This window comes from Lupinus angustifolius, unplaced genomic scaffold (genome assembly GCF_001865875.1).
Source record: "Lupinus angustifolius cultivar Tanjil unplaced genomic scaffold, LupAngTanjil_v1.0 Scaffold_21_32, whole genome shotgun sequence".
In the NCBI taxonomy this organism is placed as follows: domain Eukaryota; kingdom Viridiplantae; phylum Streptophyta; class Magnoliopsida; order Fabales; family Fabaceae; genus Lupinus; species Lupinus angustifolius.
Genome location: NW_017719572.1, coordinates 22306 through 43856, shown reverse-complemented (window position 1 = coordinate 43856; position 21551 = coordinate 22306). Strand labels below are relative to the sequence as shown.

General features: G+C 33.8%; 1 protein-coding gene across 2 annotated transcripts; it reads right to left on the bottom strand.

Moving 5' to 3' along the window:
• Window positions 1-754: 754 nt before the first annotated feature.
• On the bottom strand, window positions 755-3461 carry LOC109338276 (transcription factor bHLH79-like). 2 transcript variants are annotated; one of them, XM_019575474.1, is made up of 6 exons: window positions 3252-3461; window positions 2904-3091; window positions 2036-2101; window positions 1832-1900; window positions 1706-1757; window positions 755-975 (listed from the first exon to the last, which is right to left on the bottom strand). In XM_019575474.1, the coding sequence occupies exons 1-6, from the start codon at window positions 3358-3360 to the stop codon at window positions 854-856; spliced, it is 606 nt and encodes a 201-aa protein (XP_019431019.1). In that variant the 5' UTR covers window positions 3361-3461; the 3' UTR covers window positions 755-853. The 2 variants fall into 2 exon arrangements, with proteins under 2 accessions (XP_019431019.1, XP_019431018.1); XM_019575473.1 differs by having other exon boundaries at window positions 757-985; window positions 1686-1757; window positions 2904-3089; window positions 3256-3460.
• Window positions 3462-21551: the final 18090 nt, after the last annotated feature.

The window sequence follows — 21551 nt, the reverse complement described above, 5'->3', positions numbered from 1 at the left end:
AAATTTGAAGTGTAAAATTAACTTAGTGTCAAGATGGTGAGAACAACCTATCTTGGAACAAAATTGGGTTGGCTAACTTGTTGGCCCGAATTTATTAATTTTCTTTATTTAACTACAACCTACTTATTTTTTTATTTGGAATACAATAAACAATTCAACTATACTCCTTAAGGGCATAAGTCATTCCACTTATTGAATCAATTCGAAATATATGGTTCGATTAAGTTTTATGGTTTTGTTTGATTTTTTTCTTTTACAAAACTGATTACTCGCAATTTAAGAGATTGAGAAATGAGGAAAACCAAACCATATTTAAAACTCCTACTTTCTTTGGTATTCATTAAAATGCATATCCACCTTATTAATTTCAATCTCAAACTCTCTTTCTTTTTCCCTCAAACCTAAGACAAACATTGTCATCACTTTTATTTTGTACTAGTTTTTTTTTAAAAATTACATCAACTAATGAAATGAACCTAATTATTCATGTTCAATTAATTCAATTTCTATATTAAAAGACAATATAAATTGAACTGAACCATTTTTTTATGGTCTTTCCGAACTAAGCTATAAAAACCAAAAAAAAAACTAGATTATCACACTCATAATATTGCCACAAGTGATAGTAATTGTGGGCAATGGAAATGGATACCAACCAAAGCAAATTCTTAAAATTTAAAATTAATTAAAATAGTAATTATTATTTGGCTATTATGAGAAATGGATAGTATAAAATAGTGTATATTATATATAGAGTAAATGAAATCATTTTCCAACACAACAACATATGGAGATGCTTAAATACTAGCTAGTAAGAAGAAAGAGTGATGTTGAAAAAAGTAAGAGCTGCATCCTATGACGTTCTTTCAAAAGCACTTCCAACCTGCATGTGTAACCACTCTGGTGAAGAATCTCTGCTATATTCTCTTCTACCTTCTGATGATACAAATGGCATTGTAGTTGGATCAAATGTTTGCTGTCCAAACTGCAATAAAAGTTTATGCTTGTAAGACAAACATGTTACCGTATAATGACCCAAGATTTGAAATCGTGATCTCTCTATTCAGGTCACAAGTCAACAACCTTATGTTGTGCCTAAGAGCATCCTCAATTTTATTTCCCTTAAATCATAAAGGTTAGATAATATTTTTAAGGCTGGAAAAAGTTGAGTTTCTACAAAGATGATATAATCCTAACACTTGTTAAGGTTCCATCTTAAAACTAATTGGCAATGAGAAGAGTGGCTCAACAGGTATTTAAACTATTCCCGAGATAATAAGGTAGGCGATGACCTTTGACCCATAACTAAAGGGCATCTTTTGGCCCATAACAACCAGAAAGAAGTTGGGCTCTGGCTTTGATACCATGTTAAGGTTCCATTTCAAAACCAATTGGCAATAAGAGGAGTAGCCCAACAAGTATTTAAACCGTTCCCGAGATAATGAGGTAGGCGATGTGAGACCTACTTCCCAACAACACTTATCCTTGTCACATAGAAACTGGTGGAATAATACCCATGACTTATCAAAGGGGAGAATTTAAAATAGATAGGAAAAGAAGCAGTTTTTAACTTAAGAGAAAGATTTGTGTGGAAAATAATATTATCTCCAAATTTGAGGTGTTTGATATGTTTCCATAAATTATAGGTTCAGTGTAAAAAAAAGCAAGGGAAGTTTCAAACTTACATCTTTAGGAGGAAATGCTTCAGTGCCATTGTTCAGTCTTGAATTCACTGCTTCAAGCTTCATTGACAAAAACTGCCACATCCAGTAACATTAGAAACAATAGTTATAATTGTGCATGAACCAAAATTGGTAAAAGGAATTGATACCTCAACTTGGCGTTGAAGAGAGTGGATATAATTAATTATCTCATCAAGGATCAATGCTTTCCCAATAACCTGAATCAAACAAAGTATCTCAAATTTGCTATGGAACACAAATATTCAAAAACTACATGAATTGTTAATCAAATGACGTCATAATGTTCCATGATAAATCAAGGCACAGTAGTAATAGTATAGTTAAAAAAATACCTTATTACAACCAGGGACCAAATCCTGAAGAATTTTCATTCTTTCACTAATCTTTTCCCTTCTAGCCTGTCCAGTAATATTCCAATTTGAAAACATAGTCAAAGTCTGTACTTGAAATAGTTACATAACATCATTTTTCTTTTCAAATTATTTTTCATGTGCTTCTTGCCTTATTTAAGAAATTGATATTTTCAATTAGGCAAATAAAAAGCCTTTAAAAGGCAAAAACTAGTAGATTTGTCACTTAGTTATTTTCTGTTTTTATTCTCATCCTATTACCTTCTTCTTTTTTGTCTACTTAGTAATTTTTCCTTAAAACTCTGAACCAAAATTCATAATTTTAATGTCAATTCTAAATGAAAAGATTTATGAAATTATTTATCTTCTTCTAATATTGTACCATTGAAATTGGGTTTTAAGCTACAAAGGTATCAGAAAAACAACTTATATATAACCAAATTGAAAACATGAAATAATATAAAGAACTCATTTGTAGAATACAAAGGTATCAGAAAAAACAACTTATATATAACCAAATTGAAAACATGAAATAACATAAAGGACTTATTTGTAGAAAAAAATCTCTTAGTACCAATTTTTCCCACCACATGTATCCTCGCACTGGAGGCTTTTAGTACCAATTTCAAAACAGAAAAAAGTAAGATGAAAATCTAGTATTTTAGTCCATATAAAAGTAGGGGGGAATTTATCGATTCACTTTATACACTGTGATTGATTCTTCAAAAAAACTAATCCAGATAAATGATAAATAATGTAAGAACTATATATAAATCTTAACATTGAGAGTGTATAAATATTACACAGTATATGATGATGAGAGAAAACACAATTAAAAGGAGTGGATTACTCTTTCTGCAAGACTATGGCTATCAGTAGCTTGACCTCTTCTGGCTCTAACATGAATATAATCTTGCTTAGGATTATCAGAATCTGGTGCCTTATTGCTTTGTTCCTCACCACCCTTTCTTGAACTACCATCAACTTCAACTTTCATCTTCCCTATTGCTCTAAGCCTTTTTCCATTACCATCATTCTGTGTAAAACTCAAAAATCATACATAACTTGGTCACCCTTTTCATTATATAAGCATATAATATACTATGATTATTAACAACATATAAGTATATCCAATGTTTTGTGACCAAGTTATGACATTTTTATTTGCATATAATAAGAAATGAAAAGAATAGCAGGATCACCAGTGCATTATCCTCAAAGTTGAGAGGAGGTGGAAAATGCCACATCTCTGGTAAGCTATAAGAAGAAGTGTTGTTGTTCATCATCCCACATCCACATGGATCCATTAAACAACTATATTAACTTACTTTAACATTCAGTACAAGTAAGAATAAGGAACACAAACACACAGAGACTGAGAATATCAACACTTTTCTCACTTATATAAACTCACCTACGTCCTAAATTGTTTTTTTGGTATAACAAAGTGTGTATTCTCACCTATGGCTAATAAATTAAGAGAAAAAGATGTATATACTGCGTATAAATCTTTACATTGTCAGTGCATAGATATTACACTCTAATATGATATCTAATGGCGTCTTATACCACCATATCAAACCTTTTTTGGTACCAAGCCCATTTATTTAATAGTTTTATCAATAATAACAACTTAATATTTAACAGCTGATTCATAAAAATTTAAGAACGCTCTTGGCTTGTTTGCTGATGGGTTATTCTTAAAGGAAGAATATATTATTCCTTAATAACACATTCTTAATATATATGGCTCCTTCCTTGCATCCTTACTAAGTATGACTTAATCTTATCCACTTATCTGTTATGGTTTAATTATCATTAGGCCCAAATAGAATTAGATTTAGGATTGAGTCCAAGTTCAAAAATTAGACCTAAGCATGACTTGACATATCCTATGGTTAGTCAATTATTATATTTGTATGTGTCTTTATTTAATTGTATAAAAAATAATAATACTTTTTTTGTTGAAAGTAATATTGATTCTCTAGTTTTTTCATCATAATATAATAAAAAGTAATATTGAGAAGACTTTATCTAAAATAAGTGTGCATCATATTTAATTGGGTCTAGGTTCGAGTTTAAAGGTTGACCTGGTCGACACTTATGGTGGGTTAGCTTCAAGTCTAGGTCGGCTCCAGGTTTAAAAAATGATCTGACCAACATTTATGATAAGGTAATGGACAAATTATACTTGTCTCATGCTCACCCCAAACACCTACCATAAACCAGCAAGAGTTTATGCTTCCTTTGGTTGGGAGAAGAAAATAAGAAGAGAGAAATATGTGAGAAAGAGAGTGAAAAGTGATAAAGAGATGAGAAAGATATAAGAAATAAGGTGAATTTTGGTGTTGTTTGGTTGTATAGAAAAAGAATAGAAAAAGTGATTTTTCTCCCTCACTCTTCACTGGATAAGGATTTGTTGTCCAAATTATATTTCAAACCATGCTAAGGATCAAAGAAAATATTTCATGTCAATTAAAAAAATTAAATGTTCATTATTTTTTGTTTCAATATTATTGGTATCGGACATGATTTGAGACACAGTTTGAGACAATAGATTTGAGTTCCTCTTCCCATCCTATTTTCTCCCCACTTGAGAGGAGAAAGAGATTTTGTGGGGCCCTTTCCTTTTTTTTTTCTCCCCTCAAAATAAATCTCTCCTAAACCAAATGAGAAAAAGATAACATTTCGCCTCAACTTTTCTCCTTGCACTCTCTTTCTCTTTTATTTCTATCCTTACAAATGAAGGCTAAAAGTTGTGTGGGAATAACACTACTTTTGAGTAAGAAAATTTCAACACACAAAACCTAATTTGAAGTGACCTAATTTTTTTTCCAAAAGTCGAGTAGGCTAGATAAACGAGACATCTTTTAGACCATCATGTTTGGTTAAAACGATGAGTGATCTAAGTTTCGCCCAAAGTCAAGAAGGCTCACTCAACATGATTATAATAAAAGGGTTGACATTTCTTAATTTATAAGAAAATGTAATAAAAGTGGGTATCCACTGAATAAGTTTTTTACTCTCAATCCTAATTATCAATTCTAGGGAAATCCAATGGTTTAGATCTACTCACTAATTCAATTTAAACTATTAGATTTCCCTAAATTGATGGTTAGAATTTGGAGTAAGTTTAAAAAGCTTATTTTCGGAGTAAGTAGATCTCTTCCCATATAATAAATTATAAAATAATATGGGAGAAAAAGATTATATTTTCTGTTGCATGTGATTGCTATTAGGAGAGAAACAATTTCTCATACCGAACCGTTGGATTAAACACATGCTTGGATTTGTGATTAATTTGCATTGTTGATTATGGCATAGGAATGAGATGGTATAATGTGTGAACGGTTTCAGTGCGCTCAGGATCTTAGATTGAGAGTGATATGGTCACATACTTTTGGCTACGATAAGATTTTGGCATAATTAATCATTGTTATGATTTGGACACGAGTAAATAACTGTGAGAATGAGAGGTCAAATTTTAATAAAATGTTTATTTGTAGTATAATGAAGTGTTTAATAACTATAGTTACAGATTTCCCACATGTATTCTTACACTGGATGCAATTTGTCCGAATCAGAAACATTCACAAGTATGTGAAGTTAACTCTCCTAGTAGTATTTTTTCCATTCACAAAACTCAAATTCGAGATCTTCCTTAAAGGGAGTCAAACATATACCACTTGAACCAACGTTTATTATTACATGTTTGATTAGGAATAATGATGTTTTATTTTTGTGCCTCAAACTATGATGATGAGGGGGACATGAAATATGTTAGAAAGCCCACAAAGTAGAACCACGATCGTACAGGAGAGTTATTTTTTTATTTTGTTTTAAAAATATTATTTATTATATATAAAAGAATGAAAGTGTCATATCATTTTCAGTGCAAAATTAGTCTTTAGTTGTGAGTTTATAACTTTTGGTTGTGAAGGTAAGTGAAAACATGTAATTATGTAGGTAGTTGAAAACTTATACTTAACTAGATAACTTACTAAACTAGAATTGTTAGGTAAGATTAATTTTGAAACCAAATAAAATTTTAAAAGTGTCTAAAAAGTAATAATACTTTTTCATTGTTTAGATGTAACTAATGTAATTTATATATATTTTGAAAGATAAAATTGATAGATAAATTATTAAAAGCTCCTTTTATTTTTGTGAACACGTTAAGTTATTTCCTACATGGTTCAAAAGCACCCTATTAATAGCAGTTTTAAGGAGATTAAGATCTAGAAAAACACCAGCAGTTGAATTAATTTCTGGGAACTATTCCTTTCACTTGTACTGTTGCATTAATTTCGGACAGCTGAATTAAGTTTAATTTTAATAAATTGTAATAACTTCGAGTTTAAATTAAAAAATTAGACTCAATCAATATTTAGAATAAATTATTTATCTTTTGGATCTTACACATTCCAACTGGACTTTTATTCACCCTTAGCTTCTCTCTTTAGGTGTTATTTTAATTATGTATAAACTAATGATATCTCTTTATTAGCTCATAGTACATAGTGTATTTGATTTCAACAACCTATATATATTGATTTAATGTGTTTTTAACAATGTTTTTAATTGCTTTTTACTAGTAATTTAGTAAACTTGCCCATTTCCTTTGGTATTTCATTCATTATGTAATCTTTTTATGATATATAAACATTTACAAATGTTTAGCAAAATCTTTTTATGTATGTTATTTCATATGGCAAACTATAAAGACAAGAAAATAACTAATATTTAAAAGACTTTGTCTAAAAAGGAGAAAATGTATTAAATTTAGACGAGTCAGGTTCGAGTCTAAAAGTTAGTTCGACCAACATTTAGGACAAGGTAAATTATTAGGTTGATTAAGGCTGAGTACTAGTTCAAATATTAGTTCGATCAATATTTAGGATCGAATGTGATCACTTATTAGGTCCAACTCGATCATGCTCACACTTACTCTTATATAAGTGTAGGTATCACCCTTATAGTTAATAATTTTTTCACCATCAGTTATACAAAATATATCCATTTTTTATAACTTAATTAGTATTATTAAATTTTGATGAGTCTCAGACTCATTTAGGTTATTTAGGTCAATAGTCAAATTAGTTGATTACTAGTTGGATCAATTAAATCGGTTTACATTGAGAAGTTCTAAAAAAATTATAATACTAGCTAACATTATTTAATTTTATACTTCAAATTAAAAAAATAATATTACTATCATATAAATGCTTACTTAAACAATTACCAATGAAACTACAAGTAAGTCGAAAACATTATGAAACAAGATATATTTTATATTTTAATCACACCTAAAGTGGAAAAATAAATTTATAACTTAATTAAATAACTAAAATTTTGTTACAACTTGTAACTTAATATTGGAACTCAACACTAAATCCACCAATATTCGAATTTTTAATATTGGAACTCAACACTACTAGCTTAGATCGATATCTTGTTAGTAAGATAATGGATCTTCTATAATAATAGTAAATGATTAAAGGGTATATCTATAAAAAAAACTAGTAACTAAATGTGTTCCAACTAGGACAACTCTGCTATGAACTCCACTGCTTGCAAGAATTTTGGAGAACTGGAACTCTCTATAATTGATTTGAATAAAACTATCACCATCTAAGTTTATTATTTTATCCAATCACATATATAATTTTATTTTTATTCGCATTTTCAAATGATAGGACTTAGATGACAATCCACCAAAGATTTTGAGATGTTACTGATTGTAATTATGAAAATATTACTAATAAGTGTAATGTTAATAGCTAGCTAGACATTCTTTACTAAATTTTTAAAGTAGTTTTTTAGATTGCTTGCAGTTTTTAAAAAAGAAGTTTGTAGTATTTGAAAGTACTTTTTAAAAAACCACTTCAATTAGTGTTTATAAAGTGAAAGCAGATTTCAATAATTTGTTTTTTAATATTGCTATTCAATATTTTAACAAAATACATTACATGCATCCAATTAAAAAAACTCTATTCACTACAAGAATATTATAAACTTATATAACTTAATTGCATTTTTGAAAAAAAAATTGAAAACAAAATATATATTTAAATAAAACAAACAAATAAATAAAATATTAGATATCAAATTATAACTAAAATATAAAAATAAATGATTATTTTAAATTATTTATGTATTTAATTATTTCAATTAATAAATTATTTTGGGAAATACCATGGTTATCCACTAAGATGGATAACAAAATAAATAAATAAATAATGTGTGTCTTTTTGATCATTTTTTAAATGTTAGTTAGTTATGAAGCTCTTGAACAACTATAGTTTAATAAGCTACCAGCATTCAACTATTTTTACAGCTACAAGTTCAAAACTACAAGTTACAATTTTATAACTACAAACTTACAACTACAAGTTATAATTTTACAACTACAAACTCACAACTACAAGTTACAATTTCATAACTACAAGCTGTAATATCATAGTTATAAACTAGTTTTCCTAAACATAGCCCTGATAGTAATTGTGATAAGTATACTGGAAGTATAAATCTGGAGAAAAATTAGTGTAGTTGCTGAAATGAAATAAAATAAGTATCAAGTGTAATTATAATTATGTCAAAATTTCTAAGACATGAATATAGTTTTCCCAATTAATTATTGGCCACCAAACATTAATGATTATAGAAAAATGTCTACATCTTAGATTTCAAGTGATGTTGTCAATATTACAAACTCTTTGAAGATAAGAGAGGGGGAATGAAGGACAAAGGCATTAGGCAGCTTGCTGTAAAAGAAATTAAAAAAATAATAAATAAAAATGGCACTATTGACACATTTTTAATTTATATTATTTTCCAACTCTTCTTCAATTTATCTCTTACCGTTTCATTTTAGCCAATCATGATTTAATTTGTGCTCGTCATAGCACTTATGATTGTGATTGTGATTATCATAATACATCTTCAGTCATACAATATATATTACTTTATGTAATATGAATATAATTGTGATTAGTTGAAAAAAATGTATTTAAGTCAAAAATATAATTATTAATTATTTTTTTAACCAATCACAACTCATAGCACATGAAGTGACATATTGCAGGACAAAAGATGATATCTGCGTGATCATGGCATTATCATGGCACTGGATTGTGGCGTGGCCACTTTGCATGCAATTTTTGTGATTTAAAATTTGTTTTTCAACTATACTACTTAATACAATTTATGATAGAGTTTAATCTAGTTGGAGTAAAATACTACCATGTTATTGTGATTCAAAATCATGTTATAATTAGTGTTGTTAAAACTGTATCGGTTATGAAATCAGTCAGGATACTGGTATAGTGGTTCAACCGGTAGTTTAATAATTAAATCGCATGCCGGTTAAACTAGATATATATATATATATATATATATATATATATATATATATATATATATATATATATATATATATATATATATATATATATATATATATATATATATATATATATCAAATAACTTTAAGTCATTAACAAATTCAAAGTCTAAATTACAAAACATATATCAATTCAAAAGCATCACTTAACAACCGCAAAATAAAAATAAATGAGATAAGTTCACAACTCACTCTACAAAACAAATAAATTTGGATTTTTGAACCAAGGAGTCAAAGTTGTCTCATATCGATATTATATTTTTCCACCAAATCCTATCTTCAGAGAATACTCCAAGATTATACAAATGTCATTGAGATTACACACGAATGTTAGGAACCAAAATGTATAATATAAGTATGTCTTCGAAGTATGTATCTTGAAGTGTTGAAGAATGGTTGGAAAGATGGGTCACATTGTAATAGGTTTTTAAGTTTTTTTTCAGAAAAAAGTGTACAAACCGGCTGGTTTAGTCAAATACTGGCCGGTTCACCGGTTTTGACAAGTTTTTAACCGGTTTTGATACTTGACCGGTTCAACATCTGTACCATACCGGTTAGGAGTCCAGTACACCAGTTTTCCGGTTGAACCGGCCGGTACAGTACAGTTTTTACATCATTGATTGTAATTGCAAGTAATTCCATCCATACAATCACAATAGACCTTATATTAAGGTCATGTTAGATCACATGATAATTGAAAGATTAAAAGTTTAATTTCTATGACCGATATTGTTGGAAGAAACAATTACACAATCAAAAAAGATTAGTTTCTTAACTATAAAATGACTGAATACTATTGGTAGTACCAAAAATATATATTACAACTAGCATAGTTTTGTATGCTAGATGATTTTTTTAAGAATATAATATCTATGCACTATCGATATAAAGATTTATATACAATTAGTATATCATCTAGCATTCATTTGTGTTTTTTTAAAAAGTAAAAAATAATTAAAAATGAATAATAAATAATAAAATAATAGTGAATAAATCTCTTACTAGATATACTTTTTTTCTCTTTATTTAATTTCGTTTTTCTTTCTCATCTTGTAGATGGAACCTTTGGAGCTGACCTAATTAAATGTTTCCTATAGTTATTGTGAAAGTACCATTTTATCCAAGTGGTATTGATTCATGCACAGGTCATGCCAAACACTTTGCCATATGTGATATCAAATTAAGTTAGACATATATAATACTCAGAAAGTTACCCTCTTCACTTGCTTTATATAACACTACGAATCCAACTCGTGCACTTAACCATTTTCAGCACATGTTAAATGATGCTCATTGGAATTGGTTCCATCATTTCTCAAATCCAACGGCTATAAATCACAAGATGCTTGGATCTAATGGTGTCCATTTTAAGCACGTTTCACTATTGCTTATGTGCTTTTCTTTCTTATAAAAGTGCATGTGCAAAATAAGCAACTTGTGGAGGAAATTCACATTTAACATAGGGAAAGTGTCACAATGTAACACCCCATGTGTTAATTTACTACTTATGGCAATAGCATCACTCACTATCAACTTTGCTTCTATTAACGTTTTTGTGTCTTTTTTTGTACACCACAAACTTAATTTGCTAGCATTGAGTTTGGGATATTATGTTGGGTTGTGATGCATTTAGGATTTATTCTGATTAGAGATTCTTGTTGAAACGCTTTCACGAATCAAAAGTACATTAAAAATTCATAGGTGGGTACAATCTATGTTGAAAGGTGGAAGTTTCTCTGAATTGATCAAGCATGTGGATGAATCAAAGTACAAATGCACTATGGAAATCATAAGTTATGAAAATTACTTTCATTTTTCTCCTTGGTTTCATTAACCATATCCAGTTTCCGATAAAAGTTTCCTTAGACTTTGTTTGAGAGTTAGGAGGAAAAGAAAATGAGAGAGATTAAATAGTTAGGAATGGGAAGAAAGAGAAAAAAAACGAAGTAAACCTTCTCTCTTGTTTGAGAGTATAAAATTTAGATAAAGGAGAGTAAACTAATGATAATGTAAGAATATTTTTTTTATTTTTCTTTTAAAAATGTAATTAATTTTGAGAAATAGACAATAATGTATAATTATATAATATTACTAAATATATTTAACCATTTTGACATTTTATCTCCAATAAAACCTTAAATTGAGAAAATTTTAAAAATAGACATATTGAGGGCCTTTAAAACCTTTCAATCTCCTTCATCCAACTCCTAAATAAGGGGAAAACTTTCCAAAGTCATTCATTTTCTCCCCCTCCAAAACCTCACTCCCAAACAAAACTTAAGATACACATACAACTTATATTTAGAAACAACCAATACAAATAATGGAACTCATTAAAAAAATAATAGTTTAATACAACATATCAATTTTGCTTTGTCTACTTCTTCCTTCATCAATGTTATATTCACAACTTACCAACAAAAATATCTTTGGCTCATCATTTTGAAGTAGTAGAGATTAAACATTATCCAAATTAAACCTACAAACAATAAGAAGTCATTATAAACTAATTAAAAATAATAATACATCTCCAAATAGTGATGTATAAACAATACAGTCACACTCGAATCCTAATAACTAAGATATTGATTATTTATTTCAAGTGTTATTAAAATTTAAAGATTCTTATAAATTTAAAAACACGTGAAGAAAGTGAAAAAGTACAAAAATCGGAACAAAGATATATTATTTCAAATTTTGTATCATATGTTATCACGCGTCAATGAGAATGAAAGTGCAAAAGTCCATTTAAAGAGTGTTCTTTCCTAGAACACAAAGATACGGAATAATGGTTGATCAGCTGCTGAGGATGGAGAAGAGGAAGGACATCAAAGTAGCTAGATGATGTAGAAGAGTTAGACCCGCCGGTGGAGGTACCTGAAAATGTTCTCCGACGATCAAGTCAGTGTATGGACTTGGTGTCAAGTGAATATGAGAATATGAGGGTAGAGAGTAATATAGTGAGTAATGTTAGAGAATAAAGAGATTGAGATATTTCCTGTTGGTAGAGACTCCCATTTATAGAGAGGAGAGCTGACTTTTGGGCTCTTGGCAGGTAGTGCAACACGTGGCCGACCAAGGGTATTGTCGGGGGTCGCTTTTCCCGTGTCAGGCGGTCTGCCAGGACCGTACTATGTGCCACTCTTGTCTTTTAGCCTGTGGCTGGTTCGGTATCCGTTCTTTAGTCTGTCTGTCGTGCTGGCAGGTGGGTTGGTGAGGTACAGAAAGCATGTCAGGCATGCGGGACCTACCTCGACGACCAAGCATGCGTCTCTTTGGTTCGCTGGGTAGGAACAGTTGCCCCCAGTCTGCCAGGATGCTGGGCGAGCATGTCGGGAGACTCTACACGAGCCTCGCTCGACTTGGATTACTTGCGGTGGAACAGTTGCCCCCCAGTCTGCCAGGATGTCGGGCGGGCATGTTGGGAGACTCTAATGATCGTCAAACGACCTCTTTCAGGGTGGTCCGGATGTGCGAGATTTGGCGACCTGAGATTGAAAAGGCGTTGATTGAGTTGGCCAGGGCGCCAGGCGAGGACTGTTAGAGATGCCCCTCGACCCGGTGATTGCCTAACTGGGCGTATTGATCTAACTTGAGCAGCTAGGTGCTTCTTGAGATTACGTGACGCGTCTCTTTGGTTCCTCGCGCCACGTGGTAGGTATTAATGACCTTGGGTAACGTATCAGTTGGGGTGAGACGTTTCATCATTATCTGTTGTGATCCTTGATGTCCGCCGAACTTTGTCGTGTCATGGGAGTGACCGTTGGTCATTCAAATGCCAGCACGTGGCATGACCTTTGGCTTCCGCCGAATTTTCCTTATTTTTCGGGTTTCCGTCGGATTGCACTTGAGTGTTTTTATACGGCCCTGATGAGGATGTGGATGGGCCTGGCCACTAGGCCCATGGTCCAGGTTCTTCTATAAACAGAGGTGTCTTGTGGCTTTCCCTCTTTTACATGTTTCCAAAACCCTTGAATCCTTTTCGCAATTTTTGAACTCCTAGCGTGATCTTTTTCGAGATTCTTCCTACTTTCAACTTCTTCTAAATCCAGGTAACACTCGTTTCTCATGGTTTACATTTGGGATTACGAGTCCGATTCCGACGTGGAGATCCTTCCTGGACCTCCACCGTGTTTCTGAAAACCGCCGCCCTCGTCTTATGCATTGGTGGAGGTTCCTGGGCCGTTGAGCGTCGTCCCCCCTCCTCCCAGAGGTGGAGGTGTAGGATTTCACTAGAGAGGCGCCGACGATTACTTGGCCTCACTTCGTGCCAAGTATGGGTTTATTTTGAGTGACAGCTCTGAGTCTGGGTCTAAGTCTGAGTCTGAGTCTTGTGATGACAAGTTCATGATGACGAGGACGTATAAGGCCAAGGCTCCTCAGCTGTCTATTCCGGCGGAGATGGCCGGAGAGGATTCCCGCTACTGGTGGGTCGATAGGGATGTGCTCGGTACTCCTAGCACGTTCCCCTACGGGACTCCCCTCAACATAAATGTGGCCAAAGAAACTTTCCATGGTTTTGAGGTCAGCGCCCCCAGGTCGGGGGAAAGGGTCTGCTATAACTTCTCAGAGGAGAGGAATGACAAGTACACCTTCTTCCTCTATGAGGCGTATTGTCGGCGCATGGGGGTTCGCCTCCCCCTAGAGGATTGGGACGTGCAAATCCTGACGCATCTGCAGATCGCTCCCAGCCAACTGACTCCAAACTCATGGGGGTTTATTCGGGCTTTTGAGATCATGTGCCACGCGGCGGACATCCCGTGCACATTGAAGTTGTTTTTCTGGATGTTCCGCGTTGGTCATCGCACCAATACCGATGAGGATAAGGAAGGTCGTCATGGGTGGACGTCTCTTCAATGTCGGCCCAGGCGGGGGCTATTCACGCCGTTTTCGTCAAATGAGAAAAATTGGAAGGGCGGCTATTTCAGGGTGAATGTCAGGAAGGCACGGAACGACTGGTGTCTTAGCAAATCTGGCGAGCCGCGATTTCCCTTTGCCTGGCGAGGGGATATCCATCAACGCCCTTCAAAGAGCTATTTAGTGGAGACTGAAGATTTATCTCCGGAAGAGGCAGAAGCTGGCAAGACCATGATTTACTGGATAGACAAGGGGGGAATTCTTCCTTGTTCGGCCATCCGTGACGGGGGCGGGGCTTTAGTGGACTTTGTTGGTGGGTGGGCCGGATGCTGACTTCTTTTATTGCCTTGCTTTATGTATCTGTTTAACCTGTCACTGATGATTTTCTTCCTTTTTGTGCAGTAGAACTAAAAGCCAAGATGAGTGAGAAGCTGAGGAAAAACATGCTTTTGAAAAGGGTCGTCGCCCTGGTTAAGAAAGATGCTGCTGTTTCCAAGCGCTAGAGAACGTCGTCCCCCGTGTCCTGCCCTACTGAGGGGTCTCCCAGCCAAACAACTGTGCTGCTAGCTTCAGTGAGTGGGGGGGCAGCCCGAGGACTTGGTGGAAAGGGCTGCTGATTCGCTCCTTGCTGTGTCTACTGAAACGGTTCCTCCCGCTGATCCCACTGGAAACCCTCCGTCTACATCAATGAGGGTAGAAGAGAGGGCCAGCACATCGGCGATCCCTTCCTCTGGGCAGACAGCTGGAATGGACGTCGGTCGCTCCTCTGAGCCAAGCAGGAAGAATGGTTCTAGGGGGAGTCAAGATCGCCTTTCTCCTGTTAGCGTCCCCAAAGTGATTGATCAGGCGCTCCTGAATGCCCATGCTAAGGAGACCTTTGACAAGTTATCCTTGCCCGTCCTGCTGCAAAATGTGAAAGCTGCTGATTCGCCCCTTGCTGTGTCTACTGAGACGGTTCCTCCCGCTGATCCCACTGGAAACCCTCCGTCTGCATCAATGAGGGTAGAAGAGAGGGCCGGCACATCGGCGATCCTCTCCTCTGGGCAGACAGCTGGAATGGACGTCGGTCGCTCCTCTGAGCCAAGCAGGAAGAAAGGTTCTAGGGGGAATCAAGATCGCATTTCTCCTGTTAGCGTCCCCAGAGTGATTGATCAGGCGCTCCTGAATGTCCATGCCAAGGAGACCTTTGACAAGTTACCCTTGCCCGTCCTGCTGCAAAACGTGAAGGGAAGTGTTGTCCTTATTGCCTCCATCCAGAAGTACCTGGAGACGGATGGGGTTTTAGAGTCGCGGATGGCGGACGACGCGATGGCGAAAATCCGGGCTCTGCATGAGGCGGAGAAGCAGAAGATGGTTGATCTTCATGCCGCCGAGAAGGAGGAGTTAGTAAGGCTGGACGAGGTCGCTAGGGCTCAGGTGCAGATTTGTCAACCCGTGTGGGTTTTCTTGAAAGTGACAAGTCAAAGCTTACCGCTCAGGTGATGGAATCCGAGGGGGCGGTCCGTGCCAAAGATGAAGCGCTTCATCGGTGGAAAGAGGAGGTTGCAACTTGGAAAGCTGGTGCTGAGGCTGCCGAGCAAGAAAAGACCGCACTTCTGGGGCAGGTGCAGGCGTTAGGGGGGGAGAAGGCATCTCTGGAAACCCGGGTACGGGAATTGGAGGAGGGACGACCAGCTGTTGAAGTTGAAAAAGTGCAGCAGGAGAAGCTTGTGGGTGAAGCTGCCGTGGACGCCTAGGAGAGTGCCCAGTCCCAGCTGGCTCTGAGGATGGAATAATGGTTGATCAGCTACTGAGGATGGAGAAGAGGAAGGACGTCAAAGTAGCTAGATGATGTAGAAGAGTTGGACCCGCCGGTGGAGGTACCTGAAAAGGTTCTCCGACGATCAAGTCAGTGTATGAACTTGGTGTTAAGTGAATATGAGAATATGAGGGTAGAGAGTAATAGAGTGAGTAATGTTAGAGAATAAAGAGATTGAGATACTTCCTGTTGGTAGAGACTCCTATTTATAGAGAGGAGAGCTGACTTTTGGGCTCTTGGCAGGTAGTGCAACACGTGGCCGACCAAGGGTATTGTCGGGGGTTGCTTTTCCCGTGTCAGGCGGTCTGCCAGGATCGTACTCTGTGCCACTCTTGTCTTTTAGCCTGTGGCTGGTTCGGTATCCGTTCTGTAGTTTGTCTGTCGTGCTGGCAGGTGGGTTGGTGAGGTACAAAAAACATGTCAGGCATGCGGGACCTACCTCGGCGACCAAGCATGCGTCTCTTTGGTTCGCCGGGTAGGAACAAAGAGTAACACTTACAGAATTAAAAAAGTTGATAGTATGTACTCACTTGCAACCAGTTAAGGTTATATAATTAAAAAGTGATAGTATATTAGTATATGATCACTTGCATCCAATTATAGAATGATAGAGCGACAGAAACAATAAAAAAGTGATAATAATTAGATGAATGTTTAGTCACCCACCACCAATGTCTCTAATTTACCAAAACTTAGCTGGTTCATGTCCTACAAATTAACCTCTCCACCACCACCTACACTACTTATAGTCAAAAAGGGATGTGTTGTGACTTAACAACAACTTCCTGGTCGGCAATAGTTTTACCGACGGAAATAAGTCATTTTGAGTTTCCATCATTCATTCCGTTACATAAGGTTTTCACTAAATGGAGAGGGTTAATTTACACAACCTTATCCCCACTAGTAAATGGAGTGTTTCCTCCATTTAAATTTATGGTCACTAAGTAACAACGTTACGGTTGTGTCCAACTCATCATATATATATATATATATATATATATTAAGTTGAAAGCATAAAAATATCATGTCAACACGCTCAAATAGTAAATTAGTGCATCAAATGTTATCTATTAGTAATGAAAATGGGTCTTATTTGCTTATAAGAACAATTAATATGGACTATTGTATCTTATTTGAATGTCAAGATTAAAAGATACTGCACATACCTAATAACTAACTTTTAATCCTAATCATTCATGATTAGTTATATGACTCATTTATTTTTTTCACAATTCTTAGATGAAATTTGTTCTCATTTGAGTCTCTCCATATATATATAACCATAATAACAACCAAATCTTTATCCTATTAGATGGAGTTAACCCTCACCCTATACATAATGTTATATTCATATATAAAGAATAATTCTAATCTCGACCTTATAACCATATCTAGATGGTTATGATTAAAAATTAATTATTAATCACATGATAACTTTTTTAATCTTGTCCGTTCAAAAAAGATCCAATAGTCCATATCAATTGTTCTCATTTATCACAATAACAATTATTCTCACCCGAGTCACTTCTTATATATGCTCGAGTTAGTTTTTGAACATAAGAGTCAAACTTTACTTGAAACAAGTTTAAGTTGTTTATTTAACAAGTTCAATCTTTACCTCAAATTCAACTTTATTAGTTTATGAACCAAATTTATTGGGATAAATAAGAAGACGGATTTTGAACAAATGTCGAGTTGATCATTATCAACCATAGTAATAAGTAAAGGTGAGCAAGAACTGACCTTACTCATTCACTCGGTTTTGTGTGATTATGATCAGACCCAAATATGATTGGATTTCATTGGGTCTAGGGCCAAATTTGGGTTTAAAAATTAGACTCAGACAATATTAAAGGTTATGCAAGGAACAAACATAACTCACTCAGACTCGTGAGCACTTATTCATCATGTTTGTATATGTCTATTCAATTGTGTACAGATAATAACATCTTTTTTGCCCAAAATATCACCCATTCCCTAACTTTTTCTTCACATATACATGCAAATGATTAACAAAATATCTACAAATATATAATTTCATATGTCAAATTACATATCCATAATCATAAGAAATATTGAGCAAACTTTACCTAAAAGAGGTGTAGATTATATTTAATGAGGTCTAGGTTTAGGTTCAAAAGTTAGCCTAATCGACATTTGGGTTCGGATTAGCCTTCGGGTCTAGGGCTGGTTCAATTTCAAAAATATCTCGACCAACATTTCGAACTGGGTAAGAGCTAAATCTTATCCTACCCAATCCAACCCATGTCTGGCCCAATCCACATACAATATGAGTCAAGTTTACACAAGATATAAGGTAGAGGTGTTAAAGTATAAAAGGAAGTATGACTCACTTGTTTATTTCTATCCTGATAAAGCTAATTTGTGTTATTTTAGAAAACTTTGTAGGACAAGAATATAACTATGTTGTTTAAGTAATCCAATATGTTTTAAGAATAACCAACAGATAAAGTTGTTATACTTTTATTTAATTTCTCAGGCCATGTACTCATTGCATCTTGTTCTCCAAAGTCCAAACCCACCAAAGGATTGCTAGAAAAGTAGTTTAATTTTTGTGTGTTATAGCTTTTAAGATTTTCAAGGAAAATGAAAGACTTCATAGTTATATCATAATTGTATTTTATGATTCTCAAACATTTTCTTTCCCTCCAAAATTCAACTCACAAATAGACCATAAAGGACTCAATCAAAACCAAACATTTACATCAATATATCATCATCTAAATTCTATTGCTGAATCTCATCTGTAATTCTACCTAAACTTGCAGCTACCCAGTTAGAATAAACCGATAATACCAATCAATATTACATAAATGAATAATTAGTGTCTCTTTCGAATCTATATTGAAATGAATAACACTAACAAAAGGCACAATGGTTGCCTCATTAACAGAAGCAAAAAGGGAAATGAGTCAAGAAAACTATAATGTTGAGAATACTTCAAAACTGAAATTCATGACAGGAGGTATTAGAACAGAAAAATATGAATCATAAAAACACTGAATAAATCAGATATTGGTATGATGCATCATATGAAAGTGATGTTGAAACAAGCTGTCCAAATGCATTTCCATCATTTTGAAATTTTATGGAAACATATATGATTTTGATTCCATTCTATAATAACCAAGACAACCATTGCATTTCAATATAAATTCACATAACACCAGCCACATTAGTATATGAAGTTGTCAAAGTTTAAAACTTAATTATTTTGAACAATATCAGCCAGCAATTAAACATCATTTGTTATCATCATTTCTTGCATGCTTTAGAACCCAAAATCTCATCCTATGAGGACTTCCAATCAAATTATTGGTATACATCTTTCACAGTCTAGAAAGCTACATTATTTCATAAAGAAAACTTTTTGATGTACAACCTTTTTTCCTATAGCATTTCCCATATACCACCAATTAATTTACACCTTAAGTAGTTGAAATGGATAAAATTAAGGTAAAAATTTAAAAACAATGAACCAATTAATAATGAAAGTTTAGGTATAAAAAATAATACAGCAAGAATGAAATTTTAATCCCACAAGGTAAGGTTGACTACATTAATCAAACGACGCCATAATGTTCGATCATAAAAAATAATGAACCAAGAAAATCAAATTAAGAAAGATATCACAATCCTAAGTGTAATATACATTGTTATAAGTGTTCCCAACATTATTCCATGTATTTATCACAAAGTAGCACACATTAAATTAAAGAAAAACTACATGCTTGTAAAATGTAAATAAATAAACCCATTGCTCAATTAACAAAAACGGGAAAATGGAAAGAGCATAACCATAAACAACCTATAAATGTTCAATGCACTATAAAGTAAACTAGTTTAATGCACTAAAAGTAAACTATAAGCAAATCTATCAGTGATAGTCTATCACAGTTCCACCACAACCCAATAACACCTGAGCTCGAAGAATCCTTACTAACATAACTCAATTTGTGGAATCTTGATTTCATTAGGGCAATTTTAGAAAAACAACAGACCCCTTAAGTAGGAGCTTTGTACACTGTATTGCACTTTAAATAAATTTGGGTTGTCTACAAATGACTTAAGAAAAAGAGAAAGCAGAGAAAAATAATCATAATCAGAAATCAATACCCTTTTATTATTCGAATGAAATACTTAAAATGGAAAGAGTAATGGAACAACCCCAGTAAGTAGCATAATGGTTTCAGAAATGATCAAACAATATTAATTAACATGGCAAAATAGAGTGGTCAATCAAACATTGAAGTTATCAATAAAGAAATAAAATGATGTATAAATAAATATAGAAAAGTTGAGAAACATTCATACTTGACTTTTCCTCTGCCTTTATTATAGCCATATCTCCATAGGCAATTGAGAGTTGAGACTAGAGGTCAAATGTTCGATTCCTGAGAGGGACACTTTTTAGGAGGGACAATCATGCACCCCGAAAAGGTGTAAGCTCCTTACCCAAAAGGTTAGGGATACCCTTGGTTATATCCAAAAAAAAGTCCACGTGTTCTTGAAGCATCTGGAGCACTGTAAGAAACATGATCACAGTAGACAACCAAGATAGAAAGGGTTACCAGTGAGACTGTCAAGATGGATATAAAGAAGTGCCTATGCTAGCATGATAAAAATTCTTAGTATTCAGGTAGAAAACAAATTTTAGAAAACCATACATGACTAAGCATAAATCTTTGTTAGATGCAAAGAAGAAAGAAATAAAGCCACCAGAAGTGGGCTAGTGGCAAGTACTTCAGGTAGTTTGCATGAAGTCCAATGTTTAGAGCATTGTGATGTCAAAGTTCCTAAGTTTGTAATTTTTATGCTGCTAATTATTATTATTTATTGTTCTTAAGAAGAAGAACAACCAAGCCTTAAACCCACTAGGCAGGGTCAGCTATTTATTGTTCTTAAGAACAACTAAATTATGTACAAGTATATTATTTGTTATTTTTCAAATCAGCAAGGTACAGGTATAATTTCTTTGATCAATTAAATCCATTCCTTGCTCTAAATTAACTAGAATGCATTTTCATAGATTCATACGAAGTAAACCAAAATTGTAACCACATAACTTTGTTACTAAGAATTAATCAAATTTTTACATCAGCTGAATGCTTAATACAAATATAGAAATTTCAGTAGGATTCCTTTAAAGTAATTTAAAATACTAGCACTTATATCAACCATGAAGTCCATTATCATTGATTATAGTACTCAATAACAGGGTTTAAGGGATAGCAAAACTGCACCAGAAAAAAAGAGAGTGCAATTTCTTTCATTTAAATCTTTATTGACATCTTTCTAAAAAAATCTCTATTACAATTTCTTTCTTATACTGAGGGTGGCAAAGGGATACAGGCTATAGCACATACATCTTGCAAGTCCAAACACAATATCCTTAGAAAATCTTGAAGTGTCGATACTAC